Source organism: Apostichopus japonicus, chromosome 2 (genome assembly GCF_037975245.1).
Source record: "Apostichopus japonicus isolate 1M-3 chromosome 2, ASM3797524v1, whole genome shotgun sequence".
In the NCBI taxonomy this organism is placed as follows: Eukaryota; Metazoa; Echinodermata; class Holothuroidea; order Aspidochirotida; family Stichopodidae; genus Apostichopus; species Apostichopus japonicus.
In genome coordinates this window covers 2,238,483-2,262,500 of record NC_092562.1, presented here as the reverse complement: position 1 = coordinate 2,262,500, position 24,018 = coordinate 2,238,483, and the positions used below count along the sequence as shown (strand labels likewise).

Here is a 24,018-nt window from a genome sequence, read left to right as displayed (position 1 = left end):
ATAATTATAGACTAGTCTGTATTTTCTAGATCACCCGACTAGTCTGTATTTTCTAGCTCACCCGGCTTGCTATAAAGGCAAGCCAACATCAAAATTGGATCACTGCACCCATGCCTTACATCCCACCTTAACCATACCTATCAGTATAGTAAAGCAGAGTTGCAACAATATATAAGGAAGTGATTACGGGATGAATAAAATACCATAACACTGCTTGAAAACATTCATCTAAACTATGACCAAGCGGGCGTATCCACTCAAATGAAACACTGATTTTTTTTCTAACCGAACCATTTCAGCAAAGCATGCATTTTCAAGCAATTCCATAAAACAAAGAAAACCATTCTTATACTTACAAATAATACACATGAGTAGAGTCAAGACGACACATAAAACAAATCCAAAGGAAGTAGCAACAAATACCGTTAATGTGTTCAATGCTGAGGAAGAGGTCAAACAGATACAAACGTTAAAATTATTTGAAAACGTAACATCCGTTGATACCCCGTGTAAAATTCACAATGATATACCAGTAGGCATGAATTCAGCCTGGGTGGCGGATCTATGGGTCGGGCTGAGACATACCAGTATCCATGAATGCAGGGGTGGCTAATATATGTGTCGGGGTGGGACACATACCAGCATGCATGAATGCAGTGGTGGCGGATACATACATGGGTCGTAACGGGACAAAATGCTAGCATGCATGAATACAGGGGTGGCGGATCTATGTGTCGGGGTGGGACACATACCAGTATGCATGGATGTAGCCTGGGTGGCGGATCTATGGGCCGAGGGTGAGACACATACCAGTATGCATGAATGCAGGTGTGGCGGATACATGGGTCGTAGTGGGACAAATGCGAGCATGCATTAATGTAGGGGTGGCGGATCTATGTGTCGGGGTGCGACACATACCAGTAGGCATGAATGCAGGTGTGGGGGATACATGGGTCGTGGTGGGACACATGCCAATATACATGAATGCTGGGGGTGGATCTATGGGTCGGGCTGGGACACATACCAGTATCCATGAATGCAGGGGTGGCAGATTTATGGGTCGAGGGTGGAACACATACCAGTATGAATGAGTGCAGGGGGAGGACCTATGGTTCGGGGTGGGACACATGCAAGTATGATGAATTTAGTCTGTGTGGCATATCTATGGGTCGGGGTGCGACACATACCAGTATGCATGAATGCAGGGGGCGGATCTATGGGTCTGGGTGGAACACATTCCAGTATGAATGAGTGCAGGGAGCGGATCTATGGGTCGGTTGGGACTCACATACCAGTAGACATGAATGCAGGGGTGGCAGATCTATATTTTCCCTGTACCTCTCCCGTCTTCCTGCACCTCTTCCGTCGCCTCTCCAGAAATGAACGTGAAATCCAAGTATAGGATCCTTTCTGGTTACACTAAAATCTTCTTCTTGAGTAGTGTAATATTTTTTGGGGGCTCTTTACAAAGCAACATATATATATATTTTTTATTTTATTAAAATATAACTTACAGTCTGTCAGAACAACCACTACGGCAGTATCACTTGCAGAGTATGTTTCTCCATCTCTTCTACTAAGAAGACATCTGTACGTGCCTCCAACTGTGGTCTGAATATCGAACCTCCATAGAAATAAGTCTCCTCTGTAAGGACTTCTGTGTGATGGAACAGTCACTGTTTCCCAATTGGTGTGGTTTAACCATTGAAGAATTACCTCTCGCCTCTCTTCAACACCAGTTTGGCATGTTATCGTAGTATTTCCGCTCTTAACAACTTCCACTTTGGGAGGTGTTATCATCTCGATAGTGTTTAAATCTGTATAATGCAATGTACTGTTGATTAATTACAATAGTAAATTATGGTCACAGAACCGCATTCAACGCCATGAAGACTGAGACCCAAGTTGGAGAACACTTTAACCTTCCCAACCATAACATTAACGACATGTCCCTACAGGGGATTGAATCCTTAGGTAACCGGTCCTGACCTAGTACGAATCAGCAGAGAGAGGCTGTTGATGCAACGCCTTCGCATCATTCTACCTCATGGGCTCAACATTCAGGAAGGACATGACTAACCTTTCTTCTGTTCCCCCTCCTTCTTCCCTTGTTCCCCCCCCCCCATCACTCCTCTTCTCAAAGCTCTCTTCCACCCTTTTTTCTCCACATTTTTTTGTCTTTGTCCTTCCCCAGTTTATTCCCTACCCCCTTCCCTTAATCCTCTCTTTGTCCCTCCACTGTTTATCTCCTACCTCTCCTCTTCCCCTGTTGCTTTCTTCACTCCATCCCTTGTCTACTAATCCCCTTACATCTATCTCTTTGTGTTCACCATGCTCATTAACCTGTCTGTATTCTGTGCGAGTTTTTGTCCCTTCTGTAACTGTTACTTGTCATTTAGCCTTTGAAGAAGATCCTGCTAGGATCGACATCAGGCCAACTTAATTTTACACATAATTATAATGGTGATAGAGTTGGGTAGCCGAAAGAAAAAGTCAAAAGTTTGTTATCATTCTCGATGTTCTAACTTCATGTATCCACAGAGAAAGAAAAGCAGTTAGATTCAGATAGACAAGATTGCAAAAGAAAAGGATCGGTTAAGCTGTTCTTTCTTTCTTTCTTTCTGTTGTAGACACAAGACGATATCAACATTTTGGTCAACGTTATCACCTAATTAAGTTCAGGTTAGTTAATACACTTAACCCAGGCCAATCATGCCCACTGGTTAGTGTATTTGTTCTGATATTGTGGTCAATTATTAAACTTGATTGAATTGTTTGACGGTTCCATCATATATAATACTAACTTGGTTTTATGGGAAATTATACGGATACAAAACTGAAAATGTTAGAATTCTCTTACATCGAGACCACTTGCAAAAAAAACCCCCCAATTCCTCTCACTCTGTCAGCACTGCGTTCATATACGTATATACTTGAGTTCCACGCTATACTCGTACATAACAGGAAGGATTTTTTTTAAAACTTTTATTCTTGCTCTGCCTTATTTTCGCTATTTCTACGATACGGGGATGTTACTATTTGTTAATAGCATAAGTTTGCTCAAAATATACCAATTTCGTACATTTCGACATGAAGTAATATCTATTGCTGCTTGAAATGAAAGTTGACGGATGCCAGGCTGTTTTCCCTTACTTCATGTATTGTGAACTTTTATGAGAACTTTTATGAGCATTTTATTAGAACAAAATAGAGTTTAAAATTAAACATCAATTGCAATACGGTATTGTGTCTGTGTGTTAGGGGAAGTTATATTTTTAAGGGCACACTCGAAGTAAGATCATTCAAACTTTTCAGTGTATGTGCTTGGCATTCCACTCACATCTAAATATCACTACTGTAATATGAAACAGTTAATGAATTTGCATGGTTTGCACACATCAACCCATTTAAAAATGGTCATTTGCCCTTTATTAGTCAAATATTTATTTTTAATTTCAACTCGTTTCTATAAAACAATTGTTTTGTCTTTTTTTTGTTTGGTCTTATAAAACCAATCATTCTGGCCAAATACTGTCACATATATAAAGAAAAAAAAAGAAGTTTTGATAAATTTTTGGATTATATATATACTTACAGAAGCCATGTACATTAAGATTTGCTGAAATGTTGAATGTGTTTTTCATAACACAAGTCAAGTTTGTTTCGCGTAATACAATTTCCGCTTTCACGTTCACATTACTGCATAGCTTTGTATTCCTCGACTCTAATCTGCGTGCCTCTTGAAATTCACTTGTGATGATAAATTCGTCGGTAAACTCTGCAGACCACTCTATCATAGTTTGGTTTAATGGTAAGGCAAACTCGGCACAACAAGAAGCTGAAAATGTCTTTGTCTTTCGCCGTGTCGAATTCAACATTGTGATCTGTGGAAGACCTGTTCGGCAGAAAAATATGAATGAATCTTAGCTTTTCATTAATTATTGTCCCAGAAGAGCTGGCCGGAGGTATTGACAGTGACTTGAACAGGATTTCAAATCTCGAACTTGTCAACAATTTATTTTACAAAGTGTTATGATGCGTGGATTTCGTTAGCAGTAAAATGTCACGTCCTACCGCATACGTTTCTTCATAAGACCGGCAAAGCCTACATCAAATCCATATATGCAATGATAGATACACGGTGGTGACATAACAATGCGATTTATAAATAAATAAATATACACACACACACACACATATATATATATATATATATATATATATATATATATATATATATATATATATATATATATATATATATATATATATATATATGGATGGGCGGATGGATGGATGGATGGATATATCTTATGTCAGTACGTTAGCAGACGTTGGTTTTACTTACTTTGCACTTGAAGTAAATAATAGGTACTCAATGAGCCAGAGGTCGGTAAGAAAATAAGACAGGTGTAATTTCCCGCATCTCGAAAGGTGAGGTTCGTTAACTTTAAGACTGATGCAATGTGTCCATCTCTCTCGATAAAGTCAGTTTTGTTAGATATGCTGTATTTGCGGAAATGTGATGTTGAAATTCGTTCTTTGTTGAATTTCCATACTATGGTTACTTCATCCGACGCGTTTGGTAGTTTGCAGTACAAATTCGTAGAGCTACCGACCATTGCAAACCGCTCGATCCCATGAGCTGCAGAGTATTGAGAAAGAAAGTAGAATGCCATACTGTTCTATATCTAGATCAACAGGTATGCAACCTTTTTGAATGAATGGGCCAGATATAAGGAGTGAAACATTGACTGGGCCGCACCTAACCAAACGACCTGCTGTTGAATTTAAAACTTTGATTCCTAGAACTTTCAAGCAATAGGTGTGTGTACTTAATCTGTATTCACAAAAACGTAATGTCAATACAGTACAGTTGATAATTAATAGGGATAATAGGCCTTTACCTGACAACATCATTAGTACCGGTAAATTCTAAGCAGCTAGCTCGTTTTTGTGATGATGTAAAATAGATTGATTTTTTCATTTCCTTGGGACATCTCACGGGCCACAAAAAAAAAAATCACTGGCGGCCGCATGTGGCCCGCGGGCCGTAGGTTGCCCACCGCAGATCTAGATATTCAGGTATAATATCGTAACATTAAAAGAAATTGTTATCTGAACTATAGAACTGCAAAACGCATATTTGCTAATTGCAACTTAAGTGTAGAACAAAAATTTACAACATTTTAGGATATATTTGTACGTGTTGCTAATATAGCGATTATCAACCAAAAGAAGACATTTCGAGAAGAAGAAAAACAAATTTGGAAACGTCTTTTCAATACATCCCCGAATCAGGTATTAGTGGTTCAGAGGTAAAGCCCGGAATAAGAACAAGAGAGAGAATATACAAGTAAATACTTTGTGTATGTAAGAAATACTAATTAACGGGATCTTCTTTGCGTTACTTCTTAACGACGTAATACATAACAACACTGCTTTAAACTCGAATGAAATTCGGATGGATGGAATTTTGTTTTGTTACTTTAACCATAATGTTATAATCATACAACTCGATAAAAATGTTATAATATAACCTACGTTTTCATATTTTTTTCCACATTACTGATTTTCTATACTTTGCGTTTAAGTTATCATTAAATATATGACGGGTTTTTTTCTAATCGAGAAAAATAATTAACCAGAATTATATTGATTGAAAGTAAATTCCTTTTACATATACTAACCTTTTGTAAGATAAAACAGTGTGATAAAAAATGTCACCGATAGAAAATCAAAATCAATCAAAACACATCTGCTAATCTTCATGATTGAATCTCTCATTTTCCTTGTCCATATACGAGATGCCTATGTCAACACCGTGTTCGCGATAAATGCAACATTCAATTTTCAATATATTAATTGAACAGTACTTTCCCATCCACAGAAACACGGAAATATATATGATTGTCACTCATCGAGGCTCGGCCTGCGTACAGAAATAATCAAATATATACATCTATGTTGTGTTCATTTAATATAAATACCGAATTTAATTTGTTAATATAGGTTTATAATATTTTTTATTGTTTTAAATGTATTTCGAAAGTGAAATCATTTGAGTTAAGTGGGTAGCTCTCCGTCAGTGATCAAGCGATTCGACAGTTAGTCATATGTCCCTTGGCATGCTTCCATCGATGTCGATGTACTTTATGTCCTGCAATTTTAGTGAAACAAACTAAATATATTTATAATTGCTTTGTCGCATTACAGACAAGTTACATGGTCGCTAAAGATATATATGTATCCATTCGTAGATAAATCATCATCATGATCTTAGCCCTTTGGCTGTTCTCGGCTCGCTAGCCCGCTTAATGAAAAGAGATTTGTTCACAACAGAGTTATAACGTGCGCCCTGTACCACTTTTACTATATACTTGACATTGTGCGAGGGGCGTACGACTTCCTCAATAAATTACTTTCCATTCGGTTTTCCGGGTTCAGGATTTTCAAAGCCAAGTTAGACGTTTAAGCATTAAAACTTCTAGTCTGATAGCCTGTTTGCTTTTAGTCTCGCTCCCCTCTTTCTCTTTAGACATGTATACAGGCCTACGCTGTTAGATATGTAGGCGAAGTCTCGGTACGGAAACAATATCAATAACGCCTTAAAGAGGCTACACAATAAATCCAGCCAAGCAATTAATGTCAGGCGCCCTCTTTTTTCTCCAACTTCTGATTCCGTTATACACCATCTAATAATCATAAAGCCTAACAATTGAGTTTGCGAAGACACAGGTAACTACTCTGGCCCGTCGTAAAACCCTTATTTATCTCCGTGCAACATGGTCGTAATTTGGAAGATGTCTTTGAAAACATTTTTTTGCAAAATTTATGATCGACTACGGTCCTATACATGGGCGTCAACAGGTGGGGGACGGGGGGGGGGACATGTCCCCCCACTTTCAAAAGTGGAGAGGATATCATATCATTTGTCCCCCCCCCCCCCCACTTTTCAGAGCAGTTATTAAAAAATCACATGCATATGCGCGATTTTCTATCACAATTGCTGAGCTGATTCAAGTAGAATCTAACTTAAGAATCATTATCAATAAATTGCGCTGGAAATTAGAACAGTGCTTGGCCCTTTATCCCCCTTCCTCCGATATTCACCCTCCCCGCTTCGTCCGAGACCTCTGATAAAAGTTTGTGCGATGTTTGAACGATGTTTTAGAGTGTTTTGTGGAAGCACCCCTTCTCGCCAGAAATGGAATTCCCCTTGCCCTACACTGTGAATCAGAGAAAACGACGCAAGTCAACTTGAAAACAAGTCGAAGACCCCACCAGGAAGGTAATATCATATATTTTAGGCCCTACAGACAGTATTCTGCCTGTATGCAGGGTATTATATGATACCAAACTACCGAAAATATTTCGTTTGAGATGGACGCTGTGTAATTCGTCTCCCTTGGTGTCAGAACGGCATCTTTCTACCAGTACTTTCTGTCGGAATTTAGTTTTGTGAGACAAACTTTCTCCTCACAGATCTGGTTCTGATGTAACTAAAAACGACTCAGGAAGGCCGTCTCCTGCGATCTAGGGGGTCTTATGTACCCAAAATTTTCTGGTACGCTACGCGCCAACTAATGGTGGCGCTCCGCTTAGATAGTATAGTGTCCCCCTCACTCTCTGAAACCTGCTGACGCCCATGGTCCTATATGCAGTAAGCTGCATTGCATAGAATCCAACGGTAGTGCTACTACGTATATTCTGTTGGGAACTTGTTGGGACTTTCGCTTCGTTAGGTCATAACAATGAACCTGCTGTTCTGCAACTTCACTGTTATTGATCTAGCTGCATCTGAGAATATTCCAAATGCAGACTGACTGTTTGGTTTACCATAAACTGAGTGCTTTATCATTTGTGTGTGTGGGGGGGAGGGGGGGGGGCTCACACAGTGAAATACTGTTTCACCTCAATCATAGTAAAATGACTGTGGAATGCTGTATAAGCCTAAATAGTTTTTTTTAATTAATTAGGATAGCTTAGGTTCGGCTGAGGCATGATGGAATATTGGTTGTCATGGTCCGTATTCACTTGTTGAAAAAACATATTTTTCACCTCGAATGATTCACTAATAGGCCTACCGAAACTCCTCCTAGACAGTAAGTCCGATCAAGTTCAAACTTGGTGGTTAGGTGCCTGACCATGTAAACTCGTGTCAGCTTGATTGATGACTGCATGGGTCAAAGGTTAAGAAACTTAGTTGTTTTGTTTTTTTGGCCATTTTCTGCTTGTCAACATTTTGGAACAACGATCAACCACACGTCATGTATGTAATGATGAGAGGAATTTTAAAATAGTGCAGATAGAGGTGTTTAGGGTCGGTGTCAAAGGTCAACATATTTTGTGGGTCAAAATAATTCCCTGGGAGTGGGAGGCAAACAAATTTATGTGTTGAAATATATCCGGCCTGACATTCTCCACAAGGGGATCTAACTAAGGCTGGTACACCCGCCGGGTGAATCACAACATGAAAAGAAAAAAGTACAGTGTAAAGGGTAGCAAATAACCAACTGAACTCATACGTACCTTGCTGATCAACTTATTGCTTGGGGTATAACACTTTTTATTCATTCTTTCGAAGCGAAGATACAACGCTAGGAAGAAGACACAGAAATACATAATTCTATGAAAGAAGGAGGATGAGGCAAAAATAATAGGATACCATTTGTACTCAGCCTGCAGTCTGGTATGTAATCAACGAAAAGCAACGTACTTTGTAGGGTAGTCTGTATGGGATATCTGTATGTAGGTTTTCTGCGAGAGTTCTAACTTGGTATGCTTAGGCCTACACAACCTTGTAACAGGTACGGTTTAATAATGATTATTAATCATGAATATAATAATTATGAGTATAATATTAATAATGAATATTATATGGTTTAATAATGAAAAAGGGCAAGGAAGCATTCACTTTTTATTTGAAACCTGTATCCAAGTTCTGTTCACAGCTATCACTATCAGCATTTGGATTGTGTTTGTATTGACGGACAGGAATTTACACCCTGTGCAGGCTAGGCCTCTCCTCAGGTTTAGCGTATTTGATTTTGAGCAAGCAACTAGCACACTGCAAATTGATGCTTGGGATGATTTGGTTTCCTATTATAACTAAACGGAAGATTCATTCATTCACTTTGTTAACTGTACCGGCAAAATTCAACCACTGTAGGCTTGACATACATTGTTGATTAAGCCCTTCCCATCCATGATAATCTAATACTTAGACCTACAGTGTACACAACAGCTAGGTCTACAGGAAGTCCTGTGAAGGAAGGCATGATGTTATTCTGTGTATTGTAAAGTAGTTGGCCTATCCTAAAGGTCTACTTCTAAAGTGCTCGGTCTAAGGCATGGTACAGCATGTATAGAAGCCCCATCCCATAATCAAGTTTCACAATCTTTCTAGGAGGCAGATTCTCTAAACCAGAGTAAGAGATAATTGCTATATGATAGACACACTAACAATCAGTACTGTCTTCAGATTTCATCTCATTACACATTATATATCCTTTTACTCTGTCAGTGTGATGAAAATTGACAATGTTATGCATACTATATCCGATGTACGTTTCATCTACCTAGTGGGAACTTAATGCCTCATGTTACTCACATGACAGATGGAGGAAGAGAAGTTATGCCTGTGTTATTCATAAAGCGGCTAGGCAAATAACACACATGGCCTATTCCCTGGTTGTATCTATACAGTAGTAGCCTATATTATGAGTTCCAGCTGGTTATTCCCCCCTTGGGGATGGGAGTGATGGGAATGAGCATTGGGGTACTAAACAGGTGGCAGTATTGTGTTTTGGTTTTGTATGTTCTCAGGTCAAGATGGATTTTTAAGATTGGTTTATATTTAGGTTCTAGGGCTGGAATAAAGGTGTGGCCCGCCATCTTATGGTATGTATGTATCCAGATCACATTCAAATTTAATTTTGCATCATCTTTCCATAGATGCTGTAGATCTGAGCACTTGATTAATTTACAATCGTTTAAACTGGGAAACTAAAGCAAAGGTCAACAGGATTTAATGGGGGCTTCTCAGAGTTTATGGGCTATCACAGGAAACCCACCTACATGTGTAGGAGAACAGCCACCATCATACGAAGTAAGTTGACAATTGTTTCTGACTCAGTGTGTAAAGGTGTTATCACTATGTGCTAGAATCATCTATGTTATCTGGCTTCTCATTAGCCAGACATTTATATTCGAGAGGATGAAGTTAGACACTATTGAGGATGATTATACAACATTGTGCAGACTCTCCTGGTTCTTCTTAAGGCAATCTCACATTCTCTTCTAATGTACATACAGTAATAGTGCAACAACTACATTCCCCTAACATACAGTTTATTATGTCAAGATGATGAGTAAGATAATAAAAAAGTTTCTATGTTGCTTTTAATATTGCTAGATTTGTTATAGTCGGATTTTGCTCAATTCTCTCTGTAATTCCCTAATCTCCCAATTTCTTGCGATGGAAAAATTGTAAAGCTCCCTAATTTTGTGAAAGACAACTTGGTAGGTCTGAGAGTGTGTGACTTCACCATTACTGACATATTTTAATCAATATCACACTGGAACTAATCACAGAGGAAAATGCACAGATGGCGCATGTTCTTTGGAAAACAAAAATACTCCAAAGGACTTGATTTCCTCGTCTTTGCTCTCCTCTCTGCATAGATTGCAACAATCCCTGGTTTATTGCCTGGCCTCGAAGGCTTGGTTAATCTCGATGTTTACAAAATCGATGAGAAATCAACTTTCGGAAGCTCCTTCAAGGTGCACGACTCCTCGGGAGTAATTGTAAGTCTATTTGGTATATTTGGTATTTGGTTTTGAAATTTACTGAACCAAATGTGATTCTTCAGAGATGTAGATGATGCTCCATGCCATGAAGAGAAGTTTACAGCAAAGTGTAACTGGTATCATAGAATAGTTTACTGGATGTCATTATTTTGCATTTAACAAAGTGCTGTACGTGAAATGATCAGAGTAAATTACTTTACAAATGTAACTGTGTGTTTAGCAGATTTGTGCATTGATAATGTATGTGTAAGATCTTCAATGTCTTCGCACACATGACATTTATAACATTCAAGACTGTTGGAGGGAAATTATTCTCCAGTCTTAGTTTAAGCTCTGTGTCTGTTATCATTGTATATAAATAGGCAAGGCTATAATTGTGCAGCTATAGGTATGCTACAGTATGAACTTGTTTACATTTAGCTGTTAGTCATGGTTGCAACAGATCCCATTTGTCTGTGATTACAGTAGGACAGAACCAGGTTGAACTAGATCTTACATTATATCTGAATTGATTAAAGTGATGGTAAAAGAGATGTTTGTGAATATCAAAGTTGAGATGCATAACTTTTTCACTTGAGGGAATATCTTTTGAAGCAAGCACTGTCAAACGTGGAATTAAATGTCATGAAGGTAGAACTCCTCATTAAATATCAAATTATATCGAGGTCACAGTTCAACGTCCTTCTAGTAAACATTTCCTTTCTACGAATAGTCATAATTTGCTTTTGATTCCAGGTGTACCATGCCCAACATGTGTCCTCGTCAGTCTTCGCAAACAACCTGTACAGAGAAGTGTTTCGAGTCAACGATTTTCAGAAGAGAGGCGCACTCAGGGTCTTCGACTGTGTGGCCGGTATTCATTACAACACTCCCTCGTCTCTTCCTGGTGTCTTGATCGGATATGTTAAGATTACGTGAGTGTCCATTCGGGCTCAACTTGCTTCTGTTCATGTCACACCTACTTGCTTCAAGTGTGCCGATTGTGCAATCTAGAAATTGTGACAGCATAAACTACTGTTCGTAGCAACATACTGTAGATGTCTCAAATATCTTCAAGGGCATACAGTATTAGTCTACCAATGTACATGTACAGGACTGCTACTTTACATTCAGTACCTTCCTGGCTCCAAGAAAAAGGAAAGAATTTCATGTTTGTCTTAAAACATTTCTAGAACAGTCACATGTACACTATCAGTACTAGGCCTATACTCTGTGAATTATATCCACAGTAATACTTTGCAGCATTTTTGCACCATTAGCTTCACAAAAGGCAATTGTTTTGTATCTTTTAATTATGATGGCATTTTAAGTGGTCACGGGCTGGGCAATTATATCCATTGGCAATTGGTCATTGTCGCCACAAAGATTTCAGGCTTCTTGTCATACTAAGAATATATTGAATGGCACAGTTCCAACAATCATGGAACACTCATGAAAGTTTCAAAGGAAATTTCCAGCTATTAAAGTAAGTATTATAAATAATTACATCAAATATCTATCTTTATATTTTGATAGGCAATGGAATAAAGTAGATCTATGGTTTAAGAATCAGAGTATGAAATGAAAATCTATATTGTGTTTTTTTCTTCTAGGAAAGAGACACTCTCAAATCCGCAGTATGAAATTTTGAATGAGAATGGAGAATCGGTTTTGCTTGTCAGACCAGTTTCAGGCAGCATGTACAATGTAAGTAAAGACAAAAACAGACAAAACAATGCAAAGTTATCTATAAGTGTAAGATTTTATAAAGTGGATGTCCTCAAGAGAGGATAAGAGACAAACTGAAATGATTAAAGTAATACCAAGATTTGAAGAGAAAGAAAAAGAAAGAAAAGATATTAATGCAGCTTTGTGGGTTAATTTTCTTTCCTTTTGTTCATACCTGCCAAGTATTACGCAAGATCAGATGATAATCAAATTAAAACTTAGACACTCTCCTACATTTTTCTCTTCTCCACAAATTGAAAGATTATAAATGGGTAATTACAGAACTTGATGCAACTCTTCAGTATTTCTTCGGGCGGACACTTTTCACAGTGGCACAGTTAAAAATCGAAATCGAAATTTCAAAAATGTTGGACTTTTTAACTCCATTATTTGAAATGAGACTTGGCCAGTCACAATCAAATGATTTCTATCGAAATGAGATTTTAGTATGAAACATCAGAAGGAACGGGATCAGTCTCTTCTAATCATTCAGGTATTTTCGCAAGGTGGGAATTACAGAATTGGTGAATTTTGTCCTCGGATGACCAGCGGGATCAAGGGAAGCTTCCCACGTGACCTGGACGTAAGGATGAAAGCAGGTGTGCTACTGACGGCTGTCGTGATTTGCCGAAAGAGGGCAAAAGAACGACGTAGTTGAAGTCCAGTCGCCCGAAACATTCTATTACTGTACAGCAGAAGTGCGGACATTATGGGTAAAATTAATTATGAGGTCATACTTTCTGAAAATGTTTGTATCATCACTGATGCACAAAATGCAATATTTATGAAATATTAATCAAGCCTTGCTTCATAACTTCGCCACCAATATATCTAACATGTTGAATTGCTTTTTAAAGACTTGCAGAGCTTTAATGAGAATTTGAAAAAGTAAAAAACGAAAAAAAAAAAAAAACATGGATGGATTTTAATATAACTCGTTTGTTTTTATCTTTTTTGTATATTTGGTACTGCATGATGAAATCTGTAAGCCTAATATTTGTATTGTTGTAGTCAATGAACAATTTATCGATCAGGGGCAGGTCGGGGTTTTAACTTTTGTGTGGGGTTAAATTAGGAGTCTACACTCCTCCCCATGTACCCCTCTTCTCCCCCCTAGATCTGGACCTGTCAATCATAACTTAAACGTTGAACAGGAGAAGACTCGTTCATTTGTTTCCCTACAGGGAACTTGTCAATATATAAGTCATTCGTCATTCCGTTCAAAATCAATGGCATTTTGTGCATCAAGGTATTTCAAGTCTTTGAAAACCCAATATTTGTTTAAGATGTATACAACACACATGTCGGGTATTATTCCATAATATAAAAGTGTTCATTGATTATTTATTTTTGTACAGTAGATATAAAGCAGCTGGGTAAGAGGTTGCATGCCATGTAGCCCTCGGCCATCCACTGAGTTGGTTTTTCTACTGAAGCCTTGTTCCACATTTGAGAATGCAAGGGGGGATCGGGATCTTGCTTACCATCAGGGAGGCAATCACACTGACCGGGACGCCTCCACATATGAGAATCGGTGGTGGGTCACTTTTGAATGAAGGAGCATCAGGTTAGTGAGGAATGGGCACAGTGATTGTTTTACAAAGCAAGTCAGCTAGTTATAATTTATAGTGTGTTTTTGCCTAAGTGAATAGGGCTAGTAACAGGAGGTCAGGGGTCTCATTAACCATGAGCGTTCACACTACACATCTTGATTGTCCTCGCGGGGTCACGATCCTTTGTGAAAAGGAGATCATAATAACAGTGTCCGATCCTGAGTACGCCACTAAGTTGACCATCCCCCGTAGTATGAGATAGTACGCGTCTGTTTACACCACTAAGTTGACCATCCTTCGCAGTATGAGATAGTATGGTGTGTTCACACCACCATGTTGACCATCTTTCGTAGTATGAGATAGTACGCATGTGTTCACACCACTAAGTTGACCATCCCCAGTAGTATGGTGTGTTCACACCACCATGTTGACCATGCCTCTTAGTATGAGATAGTACACGTGTGTTCACACCACTAAGTTGACCATCCCCTGTAGTATGAGATAGTATGGTGTGTTCACACCACCCTGTTGACCATCCATTGTAGTACGAGGTCCTCCTTGCATTGATCAAATGTGGACAAGGCTTCAGGTAAATATGTGAGGCTTTGTCTCTTCTTGCTTTTGTTGTACTTCAAATACAGTAAGTGCAAGGTAGGTTGAGAATTAATTACCTGATATTTGACGCTAAAAATGGATTGTTGGTTCAGAATAAATTTGGTAGACATATTGAATGTCCTAAGCCTATATATAAGCTTATATATGAGCTTAATGCTGCTTTAAGATTAAAAAATGGGATTCATATGAAAATTATTTTTCAAATGTATATAATATTGAAACCTGGTTTGAAGGAAGTTCTGTCTTGGATTTGGAGGCTTGGTTACCTTTAATAATATTATAATTAATCTGTAATTAATTAATGATGTAGAGATTAGCATCTGTACAGAATGTCAGTCTTTGAAGTATCACAGAAAATCTTCATTTGAAACTATAGCGTCTGTTCAAAGGGTGCAAAGTTTAAGAGAAGATATCCAGTGAAACCTGCATTAAAACAAAGAACTCTTTTTTTATTATCTAATGTAATTATATGAACAATATAGACAGACACACACAGACAAAAAATCCAAGATCTCTTGAAATCCCTTTCTTGCCAAGTATTTTGTTTAAACTAAGAATTCCTTTTTTATTACAAAATGTAAGTAAATGAACAATATAGAGACATGAAAAAAAACCAAGATCTCTTGAAATCCCTTCCTTGCCAAATTTCTTTTTAAAACAAAGAGTTCCTTTTTTTATCATATAATATAAATCAATGACCAATATAGATACAAAAAAAACAAGGATTTCTTGAAATCCCTTCCTTGCTACTTTCTGGGTGATCCCTGGTTACAAGGTAAGCAAGGTCGCTTCCAACTGGCTTCCCTAGCAAAGCTATGACCGTATAAGGATCGTCCCTTTTTAGCCAAGACACATTTCTATCCATTCCGCAGTGCTAACTGTTACAGTGAGAATTAGTCTTGTGTAACCTATATTTTCGCATTGGTGATGTGGCCAGCCCAAAATTTGTTTCTTTGTTACTATTTACATCGCTACCTACATTACACGGTTGGATTTTGCCCAATTCTCCCTGTACTATCTTAGTCTCCAGATTTCTGGGGATGGCAAATTTTAAATCTCACATTTTATTTTGTTTGTAAAAGATAGGTTGGCAGGTTTGATTAGCAGGCTGATAGTAACGTCCACTTAACTATTGCAGAATGCCAGAGAGAGAGAATGGTTGTATCGATAGCTGGGACTGAACGATCATCAACAGTGTCTTTATATTGTAGCACATTTAGGAATTGCTGGAAAACTTCAAAACCGCAGGAATTTTTTTTTATCCATTGAGGATATTCGAGGGGAAGCGTGTTGTAGCTGGTGATATTTTGGATTTAGGGTGGGAATTTAAAGAACCTATATAAGTTCAGTAGAAACAGAATGAACTGTAAATTCTTTATTTGTGGTCACTTTGTGTGACTTTCTTTTAGCTCATTTACGATATATTCTGCTAATACCAATACTGCTCATTAAATGTTATTTATATATTTACAATATATTTGTATTTTATCACAACTCAGTATTCTTTTCTTTCTATGGCAATACACCCCCAACTGTTAGTATTAATCAGTCGATATTTATGTTTTTTTTTTTATGACAGTATTATATGTATGTTTCAGTACCGGATAGAGGGCTGGGCCGCGGTTCCAGCCACCAACAGTTAGGATTCCCTCGACATAGTTCGTCATAATATATATACTGAAAATATATCTATATATAAAATATATATATATATATATATATATATATGTATATATATATATATATTATGATTTCAATTATATATCTATATATATATATATATATATATATATATATGTATATAAATATATATATAAATATAGAGAGTGTTCCACTAGTCTGAACTAATTCTCACCTAAACTTTGGACTGTCCACCGAACATGAGTACCCTGCGCAAAGATAGACGCCAGGAGGCAAATAAGTTGATGTGTTGAAATATGATATACAGCCTGACATTCTCCACAGAGTGATCAAACCATAGAATTAAAACAATAAAGGGAGAATGACGTCATTGAACAATCAGTGACGTCGAGGAATCATGCGATGTTGGGTAAAAAGGTTTGTCCAGAATTAAACGGCGCGTACCACAATCCAATGGATGTGGACAATGGAGAAACCGTCCAATGTACCAAAAATGTTATTTCCTGCTCAGCTTTTGGCTGCACAAATCGTTACAACCGTGAGAGCAACATTAACAGGTAACTCTCCCATAGGGTCCTTAATGGGGACTTGATTGTCCCTCCTGATCCTTTTCCCCTACTAAGCTTAACTTACTTTTTCAGGCGATGCTGAATGTTTATTGAAACCAGTATAAATATCAACAATTTTTTTTTTAAAAAGGAGTACAAAATACATTTAAACTATAAAGTAGGCTAATATTCAAAATATAAAATATTACTATTAGTTGTTAAGAATGATTACTAAAAGGTTAATACATATAAAAGAAACAGATATAAAATTATATGTATGATCATGACGATAATGCAGGTTACAAAGCTTAATTTCGGCAGAATAATAGCCCAGGCGGTGTTTCGTCTTTCTTGATCTCTAGTCTTACGTTTCTGTTGCTAGTACCTCTTGGCTATCAGACTGAGATGCGCTTGAGCAACGTTCATGAGCCCCTGTAGTAACAATTATCAGTTACACAATGCAATTTATTCAAAGTTGAACATTTTCTTTTTCACCAACCAATATAAACAAGTCAGCCCAATCCCAGCCAGTTCCGACGCCTTTCCTATTACATGATGTAAATAACTTTTCACGAAATGTCGATTAAAAACTCAATTGCCAATTTGATGGAGTATGAAGTATATAATTTTCACTCGTAATAAAAAGTAATTGAAGCACGTGGTCAAAGGGACCGCAAAAGTGTTTGCAAGTTTGTGATGAAGAAATTACTGTGGTGTAAATGCACATATTACTTTAGTAACTCATCATGCGGAGAGAACAAATATATTGTGAGAAGAAAAATCTTTTTCAGTATCAGTGATGTTAGCTTCCCACAAAATTCATAAATTGTCTCATCTCATAACATTTTGTGATCAGAGAATGATTCAAATATACGTGATATTTTTAGAAACAAATTCGACTACAACTTACTACCATGAGTGCTTCTTGTCATATGTGGGTCAACAACACCTAACTTTATGATATATGAGTGTACACATATGATAGCGTATAGTGTCTCTACACAGGGGACAGTCACGTTAAAGTTAGTTGCATTGAGACCGTCGGTTCAATGCGCTACATAAATAAGTATTACTAATATTATTATTTAAACAAAGTACTTTGTTTTCATTGAGCACTATAGATGCAAGAATGTTCGTAGACAATCATGGTAAGGGACTATTAGACTTGCAATCAAATCACAGGAACTTTGGAAACGCATAATTCACTACTTTCAGCATGAAAATCTTTGTAACGGGAGTGCGCTTAACCTTGTACTTTGCGGTTGATTATTATGATGTATTTGTTTTCAAACAAATTCAATCAACTGTACAAAGGATTGGAAGAAATTTTGGTTCTTTTGAGAAGTTTTTGGAAAGAAAGAAAGATATTCATTCCAAAAGCGTTTGACAAAAGTGTTTGGAATGCTACTGAATTCCCGAATCTTGCGTCACTGTACACTGGTCTACACAATTTACATTTCGTCACTGAGGGATTAAATTTACGAGTTGTGCAAACAGATACATATTATTTTCAACTCCCTGGTGTAATGCTGCAGGCAAAACAGCATTTCTATTAACTGTTTATCGGAATGAGGAATCGTAATAACGGCAGGCCATTGCTCTTTAAGAAATGCGTAACCATCTTCCTTAAAAACTTTCCTAGCTACCAAATTGTTCTGATTTTGAATTCTTATACGGTACATGAAATCATACTTTTATTGCTGGCTACAGTATATCATCTGTTATTAACAATGTGTTAACATTGTTGTGTCACATTGTTGTTGTGTTTAGTTGTTTCTACCTGGTAAGTTACAAAACACGCACCTACAGTGACAGTTCATCAATGAATCATATGTAGGGATGTGTCTGTTGTATAAAGCTTTAAAAAGATTGATTGCTTTACACAACAAACAATAACAACACCTCTGAACGAAGTACCAGCAAACGCGTATTTAATGTAGATCCCACCCCTATGCCCACGAAGAATTATTTAATATACACGTTTATAGTACTCCAGTCCATTGTTGTGCACTCGGACTTGACACCAATTCCAATTTGGGTGATCGTCTCGCTTGGAAGATTGCTTTTTGTAAGTTTTACTCTTTGAGTGTCCAGAATGATCACTCATGTAAGGAGTCAATGCAGTCTTTCACATTTAGCCACAAATACTATGAATATCCCCTTTTTTAAGGCAAATACCAAGTGAAGCCAATGCTTTGATTGGTTGCTGCTATACGTCATATGGTAGATTCTTTGGCATAAATTAAAGTGGCTTTGCAATTTATATGGAGACCGTGTGTACGGTAATTCTCACAATAAGTATACATTTCAATTAGATCCTATCGTTGTTCAAAGTTGTGTCAAAGTTATGGTTACAAAGATAAAATGGTGACCGTAAGATATCAGTTTGTGGGAGCTTCCAAGCATCAGCAGTTTTTGACAATGTAGGATTCATGGTTATTTGCAAGTCGAATAACATTGTGAACATTCAGTTTTGGAATCATTAAGAATCATCATTTCAACTTAAATATATCCAACATAGATATGATATAGCTAAATATTATTACAGGAAAATGAACCTTACACTAACCGAAGTAATATCACTTACTTTACTTTCATGGAAAAGAACGGGCCATCGTTCAAGTACGTCTTTGACTGGTGGTGTGTTCATTACTAACTACCTCCTTCTGTAAGCAAATGTAAGACCCATATGAGAACGGATCGTTATCATATTCTTGTTCTTTTTGACATTTCTGTGATTAGACGGGTTCGGTAGATTTTCATAGTTGTGTTGTGCTTATTACCGTAGGAAGCTCCGGGAGGTAGGTGAACTCGACCCTCTTCGGTCTTTAGGTTTTGGTGTTGATGTCTCACTGCCAGTGGTCAATCTTTTTATTGAATTGACCTTCATTTCCAAACAACCCAGCTTTCTCTTTTGCATAGATTTTGCCCATTTTTAACTTTAGACTGTTAACCAGTTCATCATAATGAGATACAGATCCCTTTTCTGTCAGACATTGATTCTTTGCCAGAATTGCTTTTGCAACATCAATATACTCCAAGTTTGTTGGATAGGGTTTACATTGCCACTTTTCATTTGATATTGCATCAAAATATTGGCTTTCCATGTCCTTGCCCAGTGCAAGTTGATCTTTACAAGATTTGTAGTTTGCATTACATAAATCAAACAATAACTGTAATTCCGGTATTAGCTTGAAAGTTGCTCTGGTCATGAACCCTGTCTTAGTTTCATATGCAAAGACTGCATATCATCAAAGGAGCTGACACTCATTGTATCCTGTGAGCTTTCATCTAATAAGTTACCATAAGGAAGAATACTAGTCTGCAGCTTGCACTGCTTAAATCAAGAGGAGAAAGTACTGGAATGGGTGTTGCTTTGGGAACTATTTTAACTGTTGCAAAATTCTGGACTAAATCACTAATGATGACTAAATTTACCATATCTCCCCCAAAATCTGAATCTGCATACTGTCTATTAAACTCATAGTTAATGTTTTCTTTATTTTCAATTATTTGTTTCAAACTTTCAACTGAATTTGGGCGCTTCTGAAGGCAGAGCTTCCTGATTTCCGAGGCAGAAATTATCAACCTTAATTTCAAAGGTTCCATACTGTCGCTTGACTACTACCTAATTATGTCCATGATTTGAATATCATGCCAATGGATATAAATCAGCAAAGTCTCTATGATGGACTAGATTGAATTTATCTGTCTCCTTAACAATGTATGCCCCCAATCCCCATATACTTTGCAAATCTATTTTCAAAATATTTGACCACAAAACCAATATCCTTGTTAACTGTTATAGTGTCCAATTTTCAGACTGATTACCGCCAATACTACCTGTTTTGCTTGTAATTTTGTTCAATTACCTGTGGTCTATTTACTCTGTCGGAGTGCTTGTACTGAAAATGCTGTATCTGAGAGTTGAAATATTCCAAAGTCATCTGTTTTTTTTGGAGAAATTAAGTAGCTAGGACAAAGTGCTATATCGTAGGGTGTAATGCCCTCTAAAAGATCATGGGAAACATCAAAAGGAAGACCCTCAGTTATGTGGAAGCGCTCTAAGTACTCATGTAAAACACAGTCATTTTTAACACCATGAAGTCTAGACAATGTTGGGTCTTCTCTGACTCGAATGTTGTGGTATGTGTTATTTTCCTTGTTTTTACTTCGCAATTTTCTGCTGCAAAATCTATGATTTGTAAATCAGAGCTGGTGGCCATACACATTCAATAAGGTCATTTGGGCCAAAGCTCTCAAGAAATCTAACAATTTGGTGAGCATCAAGGTTATCACAGCTAAAACAAACAACAGTACCTTTTACATTTCCCCCAATGTGTCTACAAAGAAAGTTTTTTCAAAGAAAGTTTACCATTGTACCTTCCCAATGCAATTTCCTGAGCCTCTACAACATGAACATTTTCTTGATCATATTTTTGTCTTAATTTATTTGAGGCAAGAATTCCGGTGTATCCTTGACTGGATACTTGTATACTCTTCACAAATGGATACTCCTGAAAAAAAGGCATTTCTAAGTTGTTCAACAAGGTGAAAACCTTTTTCAGGACACTGCTCCAAAATATCTCTCACTTTTGAATTAATCAAAGGCCTTGACAAAGAGTGTATCTCCACAAGCTCAGTAACTTTTTCTTGAATGTTTACGACTGGGACGTGTTAAACTGATTTTTATCAATTTGCGAATGATTATCCGACATGAATTTACTTTTAAACAAAATATGTATCTAAATTTCCTTTGAAATACATTTAAGTATAAAGGCAGTTATATTACGTTTGGGTACTTTAACCTTTACCACCTTTGTTGGAATCCAAAAACTTCCACAACAGCAGACAATTCATTCAAACCTACACTGAGCAACAAATAATAATTGTAACTTAACTTTGAAAACTTACTTATGTATGGTAAATTCCTCTCAAAGCTTAACTAAATCAACTGTAACTAATGCGAAAATATTTATTCGAATTTACTACGAAAAGGTTATGTTACTATATTAACCTGATGTGTTGGTAAAATACCCTTTATCCTCAAGGTAGCCTGAGCTAGCTGCCGTGTGAGCTCTTTGTACAAAACAATATCACTATGAATATGTCATTCAGCCAATTGTTGTTTTGGGACACTGGTGTGTGGAAGGAATGACAAAGCATACCTTTAAAGTCTGATTATTCACTTTGAAAAAACACCAAGTTACAGACAATGGTTCAAGAAACCAATTTATAAATTGCATTGCTTTATAAAGGTTCTAGCCTGCAGTCACACCCTCACATTGATGTACTTTTTATTTGCAATAAAGGTAACGTTTGAACAAGTCAAAAACATGCAAAATAACAAGCACCATCTGTATTTCTGTTCACTTACAGACCCATGTTGTAAGATACCTTCACACGTGGGGTTAAAATCCGTTGTTTATGTTAAAAACGCAAAGAGCAATGGTTTGTCATAAGTTTGTGTATAGGCCTATATGAAAGTTGAAAGTTTCTTTCTTTCTTTCTTTCTTTCTTTCTTTCTTTCTTTCTTTCTTTCTTTCTTTCTTTCTTTCTTTCTTTCTTTCTTTCTTTCTTTCTTTCTTTCTTTCTTTCTTTCTTTCTTTCTTTCTTTCTTTCTTTCTTTCTTTCTTTCTTTCTTTCTTTCTTTCTTTCTTTCTTTCTTTCTTTCTTTCTTTCTTTCTTTCTTTCTTTCTTTCTTTCTTTCTTTCTTTCTTTCTTTCTTTCTTTCTTTCTTTCTTTCTTTCTTTCTTTCTTTCTTTCTTTCTTTCTTTCTTTCTTTCTTTCTTTCTTTCTTTCTTTCTTTCTTTCTTTCTTTCTTTCTTTCTTTCTTTCTTTCTTTCTTTCTTTCTTTCTTTCTTTCTTTCTTTCTTTCTTTCTTTCTTTCTTTCTTTCTTTCTTTCTTTCTTTCTTTCTTTCTTTCTTTCTTTCTTTCTTTCTTTCTTTCAATCAAACCTGCACATTTAAAAATGCGCCCTTTAATGCCACTGCCATAACAGTTTACCTACCGTCGTCATTTGAAACGCTGACTTTACTACGCCCACGAATACAAAAACTCTCTTTGTTGCCGTGACAAAGGGCGCACAGAAATTAGGCAGCCAACCATATTTGTGTTAGCATAAGCGATTGCTTAGCCTTAACAGTTAAGTAGACGTTAGACTAGAGCTGTGTACTATTGTTACCACTAGGCTGGCTAATTGGGAACGACTTTGAAACATGGATAACACATTCTAATTTCTTTCTTTCTCGGGAGGCCGTTGTAACTTGTTGAAGCCATGGTAAAAAAGTATTTTGCAAACCTGAACATTTAAAAATGCGCCTGTTAATACCGCTGCCATAACAGTTTAACTGTCTCGGGCATTTGTATAGGCTCTCGCAGAAGACATTTGAGTGGAGGAAGTGAATTTTCATGCTCGTTCCCTTGTGTGTTATCATGAACCAATAACCTTGAAAGGTGTAGAAGTGGCCAGTGGCGAAAAATGATCGACAGTCTTACTAAAGGGCGGATTTTCAATTGGAATTTGCGATTATGACTGGTTACTCGTTACGTCATAAGCTGTTTTACGTCATTAAAATACTTTTGGCTTCTTTCGCTCAGTGTGAGAGCAATATATTTAGCCCTGTCGTCATGCTACCCTTCCGTTTCTATGATAGCAACACGAAAAGGAAAATTGTACATTGTAGAGGGTAGCAAAAACCAACCGTGACTGAACTCATTCGTACTGTGCTGATCAATTCATTGCTTGGGGCATAGCACTCTATATTCATTCCTTCGAAACGAAGATACAACTCTAGAAAGAGGTTTCAGAAATACAGAATTTTGTGAAAGAACGAGGACCGAGGACCATTTGTACACAGACTCCATTCTGGTACGTAATCAACGAAAATAAATATGACGCACAGTGTTTACATATATATATATATATATATATATATATATATATATATATATATATATATATTTATATATATATATATATATATATATATATAGTACTTCTTGGCATAGACGGGCGTAGTCGGAAGTGCTTATGATAAGACACAGCCACAGTGCAGCCGTCGTACGTGGATTGAAGGAAGCGAATGTACGAAATTATATTCGTAAGCTGCCGATATCCCTGAAAATAGAAATACCTGGT

The 24,018-nt window shown here is 37.0% G+C and overlaps 2 protein-coding genes across 7 annotated transcripts in view; one reads left to right on the top strand and one right to left on the bottom strand.

Annotated features, from left to right (window-relative positions):
* LOC139973817 (uncharacterized) overlaps positions 1-6,303 on the bottom strand; it is a 17,901-nt gene extending 11,598 nt beyond the window's left edge. The window contains exons 1-5 of one of the 3 annotated variants that reach the window (XM_071980708.1): positions 5,691-6,303; positions 4,349-4,645; positions 3,596-3,895; positions 1,515-1,817; positions 357-440 (exon numbers count right to left, since the gene is read on the bottom strand). In XM_071980708.1, coding sequence (XP_071836809.1) covers positions 357-440; positions 1,515-1,817; positions 3,596-3,895; positions 4,349-4,645; positions 5,691-5,787 — 1,081 coding nt within the window. In that variant the 5' untranslated portion in view covers positions 5,788-6,303. The remainder of the gene's footprint in view (positions 1-356; positions 441-1,514; positions 1,818-3,595; positions 3,896-4,348; positions 4,646-5,690) is intronic. The other 2 variants (XM_071980700.1, XM_071980693.1) reach the window with 2 other exon arrangements.
* Positions 6,304-8,412: 2,109 nt separating this feature from the next.
* LOC139973789 (uncharacterized) overlaps positions 8,413-24,018 on the top strand; it is a 33,364-nt gene continuing 17,758 nt past the window's right edge. The window contains exons 1-6 of one of the 4 annotated variants that reach the window (XM_071980682.1): positions 8,440-8,692; positions 9,958-10,111; positions 10,687-10,809; positions 11,548-11,726; positions 12,405-12,498; positions 13,013-16,232. In XM_071980682.1, the coding sequence (XP_071836783.1) occupies positions 10,034-10,111; positions 10,687-10,809; positions 11,548-11,726; positions 12,405-12,498; positions 13,013-13,177 (639 nt within the window). In that variant the 5' untranslated portion in view covers positions 8,440-8,692; positions 9,958-10,033 and the 3' untranslated portion in view covers positions 13,178-16,232. Of the gene's footprint in view, positions 8,693-9,957; positions 10,112-10,686; positions 10,810-11,547; positions 11,727-12,404; positions 12,499-13,012; positions 16,233-22,971; positions 23,749-24,018 lie in introns of those variants that run through there. The other 3 variants (XM_071980674.1, XM_071980667.1, XM_071980659.1) reach the window with 3 other exon arrangements.